This window comes from Sceloporus undulatus, chromosome 3, assembly GCF_019175285.1.
Source record: "Sceloporus undulatus isolate JIND9_A2432 ecotype Alabama chromosome 3, SceUnd_v1.1, whole genome shotgun sequence".
Taxonomy (NCBI): domain Eukaryota; kingdom Metazoa; phylum Chordata; class Lepidosauria; order Squamata; family Phrynosomatidae; genus Sceloporus; species Sceloporus undulatus.
This window is the reverse complement of record NC_056524.1, coordinates 108532279-108547138: the sequence shown is the minus strand read 5'-3', so window position 1 is coordinate 108547138 and position 14860 is coordinate 108532279. Positions and strand designations below refer to the sequence as shown.

General features: G+C 38.8%; 1 protein-coding gene across 6 annotated transcripts in view; it reads right to left on the bottom strand.

Annotated features, from left to right (window-relative positions):
* CARS2 (cysteinyl-tRNA synthetase 2, mitochondrial) overlaps window positions 1-14860 on the bottom strand; it is a 34744-nt gene that overhangs the window by 11042 nt on the left and 8842 nt on the right. For 4 of the 6 annotated variants that reach the window (XM_042457990.1, XM_042457991.1, XM_042457996.1 and 1 more), the window contains exons 6-11: window positions 14130-14213; window positions 11712-11841; window positions 9028-9161; window positions 8193-8257; window positions 3253-3319; window positions 2166-2304 (exon numbers count right to left, since the gene is read on the bottom strand). In XM_042457990.1, coding sequence (XP_042313924.1) covers window positions 2166-2304; window positions 3253-3319; window positions 8193-8257; window positions 9028-9161; window positions 11712-11841; window positions 14130-14213 — 619 coding nt within the window. The remainder of the gene's footprint in view (window positions 1-2165; window positions 2305-3252; window positions 3320-8192; window positions 8258-9027; window positions 9162-11711; window positions 11842-14129; window positions 14214-14860) is intronic. The other 2 variants (XM_042457992.1, XM_042457994.1) reach the window with 2 other exon arrangements.

The following is a 14860-nucleotide window of genomic DNA, read 5'->3' as shown; positions in this document are numbered from 1 at the left end:
TCAAGTAGCATAATTCATTAAAAACCTTTTCACCAATTACAAAAATGTCCTTCAATAAACTGGCAGTAGATTTTTAAGACATTATTTTGAATGCAAGTGACTAAAAAAACTTCTTAGGAGAGTCATTTCCCCCCACACACATAGGACAAAATCCCTCTTTGGAGATGAAGCCTGTGGTGATCCACGTGCATACTGTATCATGCTTTTTCAGTATCCAAGTATGTGCATATTTTAGCACTTAATCAAAACATACACTATTTACAGATTAGGATCTCTTTAAACTGAGACCTTTGTTGTTGTGTGCCTTCAAGTTATTTCTGACCTATGGAAACCATTAAGCAAATTTACCATGGGATTTTCTCGGGTTGAGAGTGTATGACTTGCGTAAGGTCACCCAGTAGGTTTCTATGGTTGAGCAGGGAATCAAACCCTGATCTCCAGAGTTGTAGTTTAATGCTCAAAACACTACACCATGCTGATTCTGAAACTGAGGCTTAGTTTAAAAAAAAAAAAGAAGGAAGGAAAAGACATAAGGCTGGAACAGATCGGCAGTAAGCACCAGCCTGGGGACGTGGCATTTAGATGGCACACACCCCAACACAGTCCCCAAGCTGGCGTCCCACCACCTGGCCAATCAGACAGCGGGCAGCGTTGCTGCGCTCCGGTGGCGTGGCATTTATATGCCACACGCCACAAGAGCACCACAAAGCTGCGGTGGCAGTGGAAAAGGCACCCTATGGCTGACTCAAAAAGGAACAGCCTTTTGACACCTCCTTTTGAGCCAGAAATTAGCCGGATTGGAGCCTTGGTGTGCGGTTGCCGCAGCCCCAATCTGGCTCTAGAAGGGGCGGCATCACACCACCCCTTTAAGGCTGGCTGATTTGGGACAAGTTTACTTGCTTGCCTCATTTCTGTACAGTAAAATAAAAGCTGTTTCACATATAATGTTTTTATGTATACACCTGGAATATTTTTAAAACAAGCACATGAAAATGTATAATATGAATGTATACTTGATCCTGACTCTATTCATTGTTCTAGAAAGCAAGAACTGGATGTGATTTTTCTGTTGATTATACATTTTGCGTCAGTACTACATTTCCTCCTTGTTTTTAAATTTTATTTTAACTTTGCATGATATACGTATATATAAAGCCGTACAAATTAATACATGAGAAGGAAAAGGAAAATATATACATATGTACTTATATATATGTAAATTTATAAGCTAATTACTTCTGTTGTAAGGGCATAATACCTCCATTTTCTCCTTTGTAGTGTGTGAAAACCCTTAAATCTCTGTCCTTGAATAACATAAAAAACATGGCACTTTCACACTACACTATTATACCACTAAGATTTCATTTTCACTGCCACGGTTCCATCCTGCGGTATCAGCTGCACTGCAGGGGAAAGTTGTTTTGTACAGTGACAAACTTATATAGTTTAGGTCTGTATGTCTGTTTACAAGCCCAATGGAACAGTAAGATCTTCAACAGATGCCCTTCTCTCTATTCCACCATCGTCTCAAGCTTGTCTGATTTGCTCCCAAGCTTTAGAATCCCCTCCTTAGGGAGCCTAGAGCTGCATCTGCACTGCAAAAATAAACCAGTTTGATCCCACTTTAACTGCTATGGCTCAGTGCTATGGATTTCTGGAAACTGTAATTTGTTGTCAACAAACTACAATTCCCAGCAATCCATAGCACTGAGCCATGCCAGTTAAAGTGAGATTAAACTACATTAATTCTGCAGTGCAGATGCAGCCCAAGTTGGCTCCCTCCATCAACAAGTCAAAACATTCTTATACCATCAGGCTTTTAGAAACTGAGTGGAATAGATGGTCATGACGACCTGTGCTGTTTTGTGGCTTTTAAAAAAAATGAACTGCAATGGCTTTAACTTTAGAAATTGTTTAATTTTAAACAATATCTATATTCATATTTTATTTCTGCTTTTGTATAGTTTTTAAAATCTAAATTATTTTTAATATGTTGTATCGCTCTATTTCACAGGCTACTTAACTTTACTTATAGGCTTTTTAAAAAGAAATACCAGGAAATCCTTGGGTGTCAGAAGCAGTAGCTCCTTCACATTCTGTTACCTGCATGGGTAAACCAGGCCAACCACACACATACAAATGATAAAATCAGCCATTTCACTCACCTCTCCCACAGAACATCCTCCTTAATGTCTTCACAGAGAAGTTGCCCTTTCATATAGGCATTCACGCTACTCAGAAAGGAACAGATAATCTGCAGGATACTCTTTGCATCACTCATGTTGTCGTCACTGTATTCTATAGCTTAAATAAACACACACATATATATGTTCAGTTACACAAGGCAAGATTAAAATTTCAGCAATATTAAACAAAGAGAAAATAATGTTTTAAACAAACACAAAAAGAACAGCTGTGCTCACCACATTCCGGCCCATGTCATCTCTTGATTACAAAGCAAATGAATGGGGGAAATGGTGAGGTGGCTGGGGAGTAGTCTCATTTCACCAAACACAACACTAAAACTGTATGTGTTTCTCTTTCCTAAAGTTATACAATGTCAACTGGGATAGACAGAAAATATACCAGAGGTGAACCCAGCAATCTTGTATTCTGTGGTTCCCAGATTGCCAGTTATTAGACCCCCTCTTTCCCAGGATATCATTCATCAGTATATACCCAGATTTTGTAGTTTCTTCCTCATTCTAGAGTTACCAGAACAAATACATGAAGGGGGCTCATCTATCTTTAATAAGTGTTTAGAAGATAAAATTTCAGCATGTGTTACTTGTTCCCTGGATGCTTGATGAACAACACCTGGTTGAGTTGCCTTCTCTACACAACCATTAAAGGTATAGGAAAACTCCACTCCAGCATGTAAAATGCTGGGTTATCTTGGACCTGCGTCTCTCTCTCTCTCAGACACACACATACCCCCTTAATCTATTTCATAGGGATAATGCAAAAATAGAAAGGGATATTAGTCTTCCAACTGTTTTCTTTCTGCCTCCCCTCAACCAACCCAGGGCTAAATCTTAAGATTCACCAAAAAAAAATTAAAAATGTACCAAAAGTACTTCCAAAACTATAAAACAAAACAAAACAAAACAAACCCCCGCAAACCCCCATCTGAAACAAAAACAGAAATTTCAAAACAACAATACAGATGAATGTACAAAACCAGTGTCTTACAATTGTGGCATGGATAGGAAGCCATATAGTCCCATCCCAAGTCATATGAGTTTGATTTACCTGACCTGTATCTGCTCCGTAAACAAAACATTCTGAACTGATCAGATGAAAACTCTTTCAGGAAATCCTAAAGATAAAAAGAAGATGAAGTAAGTTCTAACTCTTGCTCTAATAACAATTATGACATGATCATTAAGAACATCAGCTATTGTATGAAGAGACCTCAGGATTCCAAATTTTTATACTAAAATGTAGCACACATCCAGTTTTTAATGGGAAGGGAAACCACAATGTTCATGGATAATTTATTTGCACAGGTCTGTGATTGCAAGGGGTTTGGGGCAGTTTTCAGTTTTCAATGGAAGAATTATCAGACACACAATTCCCAATCTTTCTACATTCCTCAAAACTCCAGTTTCTTTGCTGTTATAGACTTCTGATGCCAATAATCTTCCTTACATATGTAGCAAGAGAGCTGTGTGAAGAACCTGGTACAATGACAAGGAATGTTGAGCTTTCCCTTAAAAGTAAATAAAGCAAGCTTCTAGTTCTCATGACTGCAGAAAAGTTTGAATACAGAGACTACAAAATGGATAAATATTCAAGGATGGTACCTATCCCTGGAGAAGCCAGCATGGTGCAGTGGTTTGAGTGTTGGACTACAACTCTGAAGACCAGGGTTCAAATCTCTTCTTTCCCACGGAAGACCACTGTGACCTTGGGCAAGTCACACTCCCTTGGCCTCAAAGGAAGGCAAAGGCAAGCACCCTCTGAGAAAATCTTGCCAAGAAAATCCTATGATAAACTTGAAGGGATATAACATTTAACACAATACTATTCTATCATTTTGTCTCATTTCTGAGACAGAATATATGAGGGCAGGTGGAGAAATATAGAGATTTCTGCCAACAAGTACAATTGGCCCTCTGCATTCGCAGCTTTGACACGTTTTTTATTATTTGCAAGGTCATGGCTGTGTGTGCAAGCACTACTACTACAAATCCCTCCCTGGGCTTTTTCCCTCAGGAGAAAAGCCCAGGAGGAAGACAGCCGGAAGGGTGCATGTGCCAACCCGGCCTCTTCCCAGTAGGATAGCTGTTTTCTCCAGGCAGCTATCCCACCAGGAAAAGGGGGAGGATTGATCCCCCTGCCCCTTTCCCAGTAGGATAGCTGTCTGAGGAAGATAGTTATCCCACCAGGGAAGGGGCAGGGAGCCATTTAGAGATGGGAGGATGAGAGGAAGAAGAAGAGCACGCATGCCCGCTCCTCTTCTCTTGCCCACCCATCCCTTTAACTGGCTTCCGTGTGAGGGGTTATTCACATTTTTGCCACATTCGTAGGAATCTTATTCCCCTAAGCCCCACAAGTGTGGAGGGCCTACTGTATCCTGTTAGTAAATTTGATTAAACTTGACTGAAAGTATTTAGCACAATTCCATAAAGGGGAAAGCATGCTTCAATAGGTATTTGGAATCTGCTCATTTCCAAACCAGGAAGACAAAAAGCAAAGCAGTCCTTTTGCAGATTTTTAGATGGGAGTTTTCTCACGACTCAACAGAAGCATGTCTGGGTCAGTAGAATAAAACTAACTTTCAAGAGAGGATTGAGATGGTTATAAAAGAAAAAATATCTATCATTTACCATATGTACAAACTAGCCTAAGAGAAAAACATCTCAAAGTTAAAACAAAAAACTGATGCGTGAAGGACACAAAGAAATCTTTAGCTTTAAAGAGAAAGCAACCTTTGCTTATAGGAAATGCATCCTCACATCTGTTGCACTGTTGTTGTTGTGTCCCTTCAAGTCAGTTCCGATTTATGGCAATCCCAAATTGAGCCTGCCATGGAGTTTTCTGAGGCTGAGACTGTGACTCACCCAAGGTCACCCTGTTGGTTTCTTCAGCCAAATGAGGGATTGAACCCTGATCTCCAGAGTTATAATCCAACACTCAAACCATTACATCACACTGGCTCTCCCTTACATCTGTACTCCAATTGTATGTAAATATTTTTATAATATAGTGAAGAAGGTGCTATATTTGGACCATGAAGATTGCAGCTTAAATTCCTCACTCTGTCATGATGTTCTAAGACTGATTTTTAGTAAGACAAGAAGCTCTTATATGGAGTAATCCTAACTTTATTCAGAACTAGACTGTGTTTAGAATTTACTCCAAGCTAAGTGTATAGAGTAGTACAGCCTTAAACTGCAATCCTAGAATGCACTGGGCTAACTGTTGACTATGCAGCACTTTGCAGAATTATCTGCACACACACTTTGACTTTTCCACATTTTTTGTGTCACAACTTGGAATTGTAATTGATTTTACTGGCAATTTGACACTCTGAAGGCACAAAATACAGTCAGCCTTCCAGATCAAGGAATCCTGTGTCTACAGATTCAACCATCCCATCTTGAAATATATATATATATATATATATATACACACACACACACACACACACACACGCAAACCTTGATTTTATTATTTTATATAAGTGGCAACATTTTACTATATGATTGTATACAATGAGACTTCAGCATCCACTGATTTTAGTATCCACAGAAGGTCCTGGAACCAAATTCCAGTGGATTCCAAGAGCCCACTGTATCTGTATCCGTACACTTGACACTGTGAAGGTAATCAACACCGTGAGGATATGAAATATTTTTATAATGGCCCAAAAGCTGAGTACACAAAAATAAAGTGAAACTTGTAGGTTGTATAAGCATTTATTCCCTTTGCTGTGACACATCTAAATAAGCTATTTTGTGACCCACTGCTTCCAGAACTCTTCTTTGTGAAATTCCAGGGCCACATGATCTCAGATGAACTATATCTGTGTCTGGAAGGTTACAACATTTAGTGCAACACACATCTGAATAAACAGCATTACGAAGACCAAGGAACTATAAAAACAAACCAAGAGAAATTTGTTCAGAAGCACCAATCAGGGTTGGGTTATCAGAGCACTGTTAAATTAGTTAATACAAAATGGAAAGAATATGCATCAACTGCAGCTCCACTTAGAGAAGGCAATCCATCAAAACTCAGTAGTCAGATAAGGAGGCATTGGTGAGGCAACGAAGAGGCCAACTGTAACTCTAAAAGAGCTGAAAGATCCACAGCTCAGATAAGAGAAACAGCCCGTGGGACAACCAGCATCTGAATACTCTACAAAGTTGGTCTTTATGGAAGAGAGGTGGGGGGGGGGGGGGAAAAATTACTGAAACAATCCCATATCCCATTTGGAATCTGCAAAGAGACACTGAGAGTCACAGCAAACATGCAAGAAAGGTTTCTCAAGTCTGATAAGACCAAAATAGAACTTTTTCGCCTTGTTGCGAAATGCTGCATATGGTGCAAAACCAACAGGGCACATTGCCCTGAAACTGCCATCATTATGGTAAAGCATGCTGGTAGCAGCATCACCTTCAACTGAGACCAGGAGACAGGATTGAAAGCAATATGGATGAAGCCAAACATAGGATAATTCCAGAGGTTGTCTGAGTCTGGACATCACCTGGAATTGGGACAGTTTTTTTTACCTTTTAATAGAATGGTTCTAAAGAGATTAACACTAGATGGTTTAAAACAAGAACTTGAATGTCTTAGCATGGTCCAGTGAAAGCCCAAACTTCAATCAGATTGGCAATCTATGGCAACACATCCAAATTACAGTATATTAACAGTGGCCATCCACACTGACAGTGGGAACCTGGAGCAATTTTGCCATGAAGAATGAACAAAAATGGGACAATCTAGATAGAGCAAAGTGGATAGAGATTTACCCAAGATGACTTCATACTGCTACTAAAGGTGCTTCTATCAACTAAGGTGGTTAATACTTATGCAACCAAGTTCCAGGTTGTTTTGGTATTAACTTCCATGCTGCAATAAAAGTATTTTAACCTAAAGTGTTGAGCATGTTGCATACATCACATGGTAATTAAATCCAATTAAATACATCCCAATTTCAGGTTGTAACACAATAGTATGTGGAAAAGCCAAAGAGAGGTGAATACTTTTTATGTGTAAAGAATTATGTTATACTGTACTGCAACCCAGAGAATACAAATGGGGTAGAGAGAGAAAAAAATCCATTAACTCTGGAGTAAGAGCAAGAAAAAAATGTACTGTAATAAATAAGAGTTTAAAAGCCCAGTCAGCAAAAGGCTTCAGGGCAAAGAGTTAAAGATACTGTACAATGAAATAACCTCTTGTTTTTCACCACAACCTCCACTGCAGGAAGAAGGATTAAAGTAAAAATCTTTTTAGGCACCAAGTGTAGTGCTCTTTGACACTAAGGTTGCAACCTTTGGGAGTAAATCCCATTGAATCGAGAGTCATGTCTGACTAGGCACTGCTCCCACTGCTAGTCTCCAAGAGTTCTATCTAGCCAACCATGGGACTTTCTATTCCTCTCCTCTGCTGCTTCCCTCTACCCCACACCCCATCCATCATGCACCTCCCAAATCTACTCTGGAGTGTAATCCAATCCTTTGGCGCAGACCTCAGAGTGCAGAGTGTGCTTCAGTGCTAGGATATTGAGAAACTGTTCCTGCAAAAAGTCTTACAGTGAATCAGATTATGGGTCCATTTAGTCACACCCTGTCAACTCAGACTGGCAGTCATGGCTCTCTAAGGCTTCAGGATTCTTTCCTAGTCCTTCCTGGAGATGCTTAGTATTCCCCGGTGGTTTCTCATCTAGGGACTAACTAAACCCAACCCTGCTTAGCTTTCAGAAACAGATAACTTCAAGTGTATACCGGGTTGTATGTTGATCTAAAGACCACAAGGCCTACCAGGGATTTGAATTTGCAGGCTCTGGATTCTTAGCAGGCTATCTTACCCTAGACAGCCATTCAGGCAAATAGGATTCAGTTCTCAACCTGTGCTCTTGCATAGATCATAGCCTTTTTGAGGTGCCTTCGGTAACAGCATTCTGAGTGGAAGTCAGCTTGGAGGTATTCAAATCTAAAATAAAATACTTACAGTACCTTAATTGTAATGTAGTTTTTGAGTGATTTTGACATTTTTTCACTCCCTTTAACATGCAGATGTCCTGAAATGACAAAAGCAAGTTGATTTGGGTTTTTTAAAAAACTTCTGAGCAAAAAGAAAAGTTAAATACTCCATTCTCCTACCACCCAGAATATACGGAATAAAGGCAAAAAACCCCAGGTCTATCTCAGTAGGAATTTTAAAGCGCCCACTCTTGTTTATGAAGCATAAGAATGTGCAACCGAAAGTATTAAAATAAATAAAATTATAAAAATAAGTCTTATTACTCCACGTAGCTTCATCATCTTTTCCTTTTCATCTCTGGTTAAAGAACTATAATCAGCTCCAAAATAAATTATTATTATTATTATTCTCAAGCAATATTTACATGAGTGTCAACAGGAGTATGCAGTCCCTTTTAGAGACAGTATAATACTACCAGATTGGTATTGAAGGTTACTGAAACCTCTTTCCGTCTTTCATGGAAAGACTTGAAAAACTCCTGTGTGGACCTTGGATCTTAAGATCCATAAACAGAAAGAAGCCAAAATAAAAAGAATAGCCAGTGTGACGTAGTGGTTTGAGCACTAGACTATGACTTTGGAGATCAGGGTTTGAATCCCAGGTCAGTCATGGAACCCCACTAGATGACCTTGGGCAAGTCACACTCTTTCAGCCTCAGAGGATGGCAAGGGCAATCCCCCTCTGAGGAAACATGCCAAGAAAACCCCATGACAGGGTTGCCTTAGGGTTGCCATTAGTCAGAAATTGTTTGAAGGCACAATAACAACAACAAAAAATGCAAAGGGGGTTATTTAAACTGTAACTTACCAGAATGCAGAAAATAATTTCCCCATTGATCACATTGATGATAAACTTCACATTGAGCAATTTCATTTTCATGATGGGGAAATGCAAGATCTATTCCACCAGTGTGGATATCCAAATGTCCTCCAAACACTAGACTGAAAAAATAATATTCAATAATTGGAGGGGGAGGGGGGAAAGGGGGGCAAGCTGGACTGACCAGAAACACAGAAATGTTTATAACTACATGAATTAACAAGACTAATATATCCAAACTCCTGGTTGTGATGAACACCTAGGAGCCAAGGCTGGAATTGATTCAAAGCATTACAGCATCTGCCCACACTTATCATTTGCAACATATTAAACACATTTTTCTTGGAATTAGGCTTTTTGGATTAGAAAACTGCTTAAACATTTCCATGAGAAACTAAAGAACACTACTGATTGTTTTAACAGCATCCAATGTTCACATGCTTCATATATTTTCTTTTTTATTATCTGAGTAAATTATGCTTTTTTAAAAAAAATGAATTTATGCTATAGCACTTGTCAATCAAGAAGCTCTATGTTTTGTGTACTAAAGCAGAATGCTCACAGCAGCTTATCAATATGCTTTGAGGTCATGCTGAATAAGCATAAAGGGGAATGCATTAAAAAGTTGCAGAGTAAAGATATTCAAGAAAATCAGCTGGCTGGCACAATGCATTTTCAGGTTACAGTACAGTAACAGGAGTCAGGGTAAGACAATAAACTTCAGTTCGTCATACATATACACAAATATTACTTCCCTCTTTCAGGGACCACACAGACATTGGTACATTCCAAGATGGCACATGCAAAATATATCAGAAGTATTGTGGTTCAGTTTTATTTATTATGGTAAAAATTAACATCAATGTATGCTTCTGAGCAAACTGTTTGGGACTCAAAACAACAGTGTGCAATGTGGAGGGAGTAGCTAAGATGGGAGATATAGGTGAATGGCTTCCTCTTCCATGTATTTGGAGAGACCATATAGATTTGAGCTATTTGCTTGGCTGCTGCAATATTTCTGTTTGCCTCTAGATGGCTCTACTCTTATCCTTAAATAGTTTAATATTAGCCCTAAAAATCTGAATCTTGCAACCAACTCCAGACTCTCATGGGATAAAGCATGAATACCTAAAGACATCAGACCTTGGAAGCAAACAGGGTCAGTACTTGGATAGGAGATGGCCAATGAATACCAGGTGCTGTAGGCATCAGAGTAAAGGAACTGGCAAGAAAATGATGTGTTAATAGAAATATTTTTTTAAAGAAAGAGGAAGGAACTGACAAAATAACTTCTGAGTATTCCTTGCCTAAGAAAACTCTATGAAATTTTTGGGGTCACCGTAAGTCGACAGGTGACTTGAAGACACATACATAAACCTATGGAGGACTACAACTGTTTAATTGATATCACAGTCTTCAGTAGAAAAGACACTCAGTGAGTATCTGAAATCATTTTTACAGCAATCCCTGCCCCACAAAAAATGTGTATGTTGATCTGATTTGCACCTACCTCCTTTTTCTCTTGTCATTCTCCTCACTAAACATACCACCTTCATTTACTTGACTTGTTTTAAACTGTGTCATAGCCTGCTTCTCTTATTATTCTTTATGAGCCACATTTTTAAAGTATAAAGCGGAGAACTAAAGTCACTTTAAATGGGGTGTTGCAAAAAAAAAATCAGTCCAATCAGCTTGGCTGAACACATCAGGTATTGTTATATGTACAAATACTACTAAGAAATCTGCCTGCCTGTCGCCTAGAAATTCCTTCCTTTCACCTTCACCCTGTTCTTTCAATATAGATATATGAAATCCAAAAGAAACTGATTGCTTTGCTCAGCATTCATGGCCATGTGCCCTAGAAGACTTCCTAAGCATTTCTCTGTTTCTAGAGTGGTGTAACAAATCTCCTAGAAGCATATTACAAACTATAGTTTATGGTTTGGTTTCAACACTGTGAGAGGTGTCTCTCAAAACCAATAAGCACATTTCCTTATTGTTGTCATCTGTTGTTGGTCAGTTGACACCTGACTGTCGATTCCCAAAGGATACATACATACACAAAAGAGCATCAGTTGCATCCCCTTTGGATTTATGCAACACCTTATACATGGGGCTGCTTCTGAAAAGTGATCAGGCACTTCAGCAGGGCTATGGATTGTTAACTAGAGCTGGCTAAAGGAAGCATATGATCCCCCTGTTGCAACAACTCCAATAGCTGTCAGTCTATTTCTGGGCGCAATTTAAAGTTCTGGCTATGGACTATAAAGTTCTATATGGCTTGTGTCCCAGGATATCAAGGGCTGTAACTTCTCATTTGAGCCTTAGGGTCCAGCATCTTGGAAGGCCTCATTTTGGTCTCACTGCCTTCGCAGGCACATTTGGTAGGAACACAGACAAAGCCTTTCTTACTATTTGTGCTACTCCTTGTGAAGGAGGGCTAGGATGGTGTGGAGATTGTACTTATCCCTCTGCTGTCATCAATTGTGAGGACATTCATTTATCACAACTACTTGCACCAAATGTAAGGGCCTGAAATGGTTGGAATTAAACTGCTTTTTAGAAAGAAAATATGAAGTAGGATTTTAAAAATAAAAAGTTTTTTTTAATAGCACATTCTACCACATATTTGGGAAGGAAAAAAACAAATAAAAAATTCCAGACCAGCTGACCTTGAGATGGTTGAACATTCAATGTGCCAGCCAGGCCTTCCTTTCCCCCAGGGTGAATCCCAGCACATCTCTGGAGGTTTGGCTGCCTTCCAAAGAGCAAAATCCTTCATGTGAGACTTATCACTATCAGCTGCCAATAACAAGAGGTGACACATGAATGAAGACAAAATTAAAAATGAAGCTATATCTACTGCATTTGCCAAAGCAAACTATAATGTGTTTTTCCTTATACTGAAAACACTTTGGTAAAGGAAGCAGTGTGCACCTTGCATACAAGTAATAACCTATGATGGCATATGTGTGAATGTGACAAACACCAGGCATGGAGGTAGCCAAGACATGTTGCATCAAGTTCTGAAATAATTTCTATGAAATCAGTACAGTACTGTAATATTCTATTCTGCTTTGTGGTGGTCATGGTTCAACTACTTTATTATCCCATTATAAAACTTAATGTGAAATTATCATTGCAATCTACACATATATTGAATATGATTTTGCATATGCATTCTGAGTAGGCAACAGGTGATGTATGTAGGGAGGAAATGTGATTTATACCAGTTACATTTCCTCCCTTACCCTAAAATGGCTTTTTAATAGACATACCTGATGAAGAAGCCTGTGAGATTTGAAAGTTTGCATAATATATTGTGCACTTTTGGTTGGTCTGATAAAAATTATCACTGCAATTTGTTTTTGTTTTTTTGAGTTAAACCAACTCAGATTCAGAGTTTGCAAAATACACACACACACACACTACATTTTGGAATACAACTCCCAGAATCTCTCCAAGCTGAGTAAGTCACTGTGGGAACTGTTCATCAAAAAAAGTGTCTTTTCCAATTTCTGTTCAGACTGTCAATCCACCTAGCCAGCACTAGGTCACTATTTTAATTCCAGGCATTCAAACACTGTGCCATGGTCTCTTCCCAGGCATCTTTTACTCCAGATCAATTTAAGGCTTTATCTACACTGCAGCATTAATGCAGTTTAACACCACTTTAATTGCCATGACTCAATGCTATGGAATTCTGGAATTTGTAGTTTTGTGAGATATTTAGCCTTCTGTCAGAAAGCTCTGGTGCTGCAACAAACTACAAAACCCAGGATTCCACAGTATGTAGGCATCACAGTTAGAGCAGTGTCAAACTGCATTAATTCTGCAGTGTGGCAGCAGACAAAGGTCCAAAACACACTGTAGTAATCCAGTTTGAGACCACTTTAACTGTCCTGACTCTGTGCTAGGGAATCCTGGGAATTGTAGTTTATTGTGGCCTCAGAACTCTCTGACAGAAAAGGCTAAACGTCAACTGTAATGATGTATGATAGACAGACTCAATGCTTTTTTTCTCTTTCTTTCTCACTGTTATATTTTACTAAGTGATATTTGTATATGTATGTAATTCTTTCGTCTTATAATAATAAATAAATGGGGGGAATAGAAGACATCCAAATGTAGCTGTGTTGGCCATATAACAAAGTACAATATCATCCAAAATCCACAATACAATGACACCTTTATTGGGCCAACCAAAATGCATAATAAACATGTTGCAAGCTTAAAAGAAAAGAAAAGGCTAAACGTCTCACAAAACTACAGTTCCCAGAATTCCCTAGCATTGAGCCAGGGTAGTTAAAGCAGTCTCAAATTGGGTTATTGCTATAGTGTGTTTTGGACCTTAGACATCCTATATGGATTTAAAATTCTGACTTTTTAATAACTGCTTCTTTATGGAATGCTGGCAAGGAATTTTCCTTCTGCAAAGATTGACATGAGTGGTTCCCACACAAAAACTGACCAGTAGCCATGCATTACACCAGGGGTGAAGAAACTGAATTGTGCAAGCTTCATGCACTCTGTGAGTTTCTATAGCTCTATGCATCTCAAAAAAACAATTTCACCAGAAAATGAAATAGCTGGGCACCCAGCCAGCTGCATCCCTCAAATACCTATTTTGGCTCCCTTATCCATTTAAAGACCTCTATGGGTTTTTGTTTCCAGGACAAAAAGTGACTGACATGTTACTTCCAGTTTTGAAAAAAGACCTATATAGGCATAAAACGGGAGAGGGGGGAATATGCACCTAAATAGCCAATTAGAGGTGGAGAGCATTGCTACTGGTAAATGTTTAAAATTTTTGTTTTAAATTATTGTTTTAAAATTTGGGGGGGGGGAGGGTATTGGGAATCTGTCTATCCCATTGTTAACAGGATTGACTTCCTTTGTATGTACTGTAGCTTTTGTTTATAATATAGGAAAAGCCTAAAGAATACACTGTTTGTCTGAGGCATCTATCAACTTGAATTAAAATATATCATACACCAGCAAATTTCAAATCTCTTCTAATTTCACTTAACTTCCAATTAGCACATTAAGCAGAGGCATTCAGATTCAATTCTACGTACTCATTAACATACCTGGTTCTTCTCGGTTATCAGGATATATATTTGCTAGCTTTCCATATCTGTCCCCCCTAGAACGGACATCAAAATAAACATTACCTGTTGAAAGTAAACAGTTTGGTTGTATTATAAAGACAGGAGTTAATTTGGTCTATTGGCAAATGGCACAATCCACAAATTCTTCAACACTTACTCATTCAAAGCACCACACAACCTACTTGTGCCAGCAGCTGTGGGCATATGGTTCTTTTTCACGCATAAAACAACCAGGCCACTATGTTGGAACCTCTATTCAGACCAGAGCTTGAAAGTTATATGTATCCTAATTATATGTAATGAATCACTCTTGGGACATTCTATTTTTTTTTAGCAAGGTTACAGTTACTTTACTGGTAACTCAAACAACATTTCCAAGTCACTTATAAAAGCAGGAGTATGAATCATATAGTCTTCTACATATGTTTGGACTGCAATACCCAGCATTCTTTACCTTTGCCTATGCTGTTTTAGGACTGCCCAGAGTTGGCAGTCCATCTATGGCAGGGGTGGGGAAATCTATTTTCTGCCGCTAAATGGCTCTATGAGTGTGTAGGGAATTTCCACCATGTCTGGAGCCCCCGTCCTCTGCAGAATTAAAAAATGGCAAAAAGAATTGCCCCCAAATTACCCTATATGTCTTAGGAGCATTTCCACTATGTTTTCCTATTTCCAGATCATAATAGGCATTTTTTTGAGTCTGGCAGTGA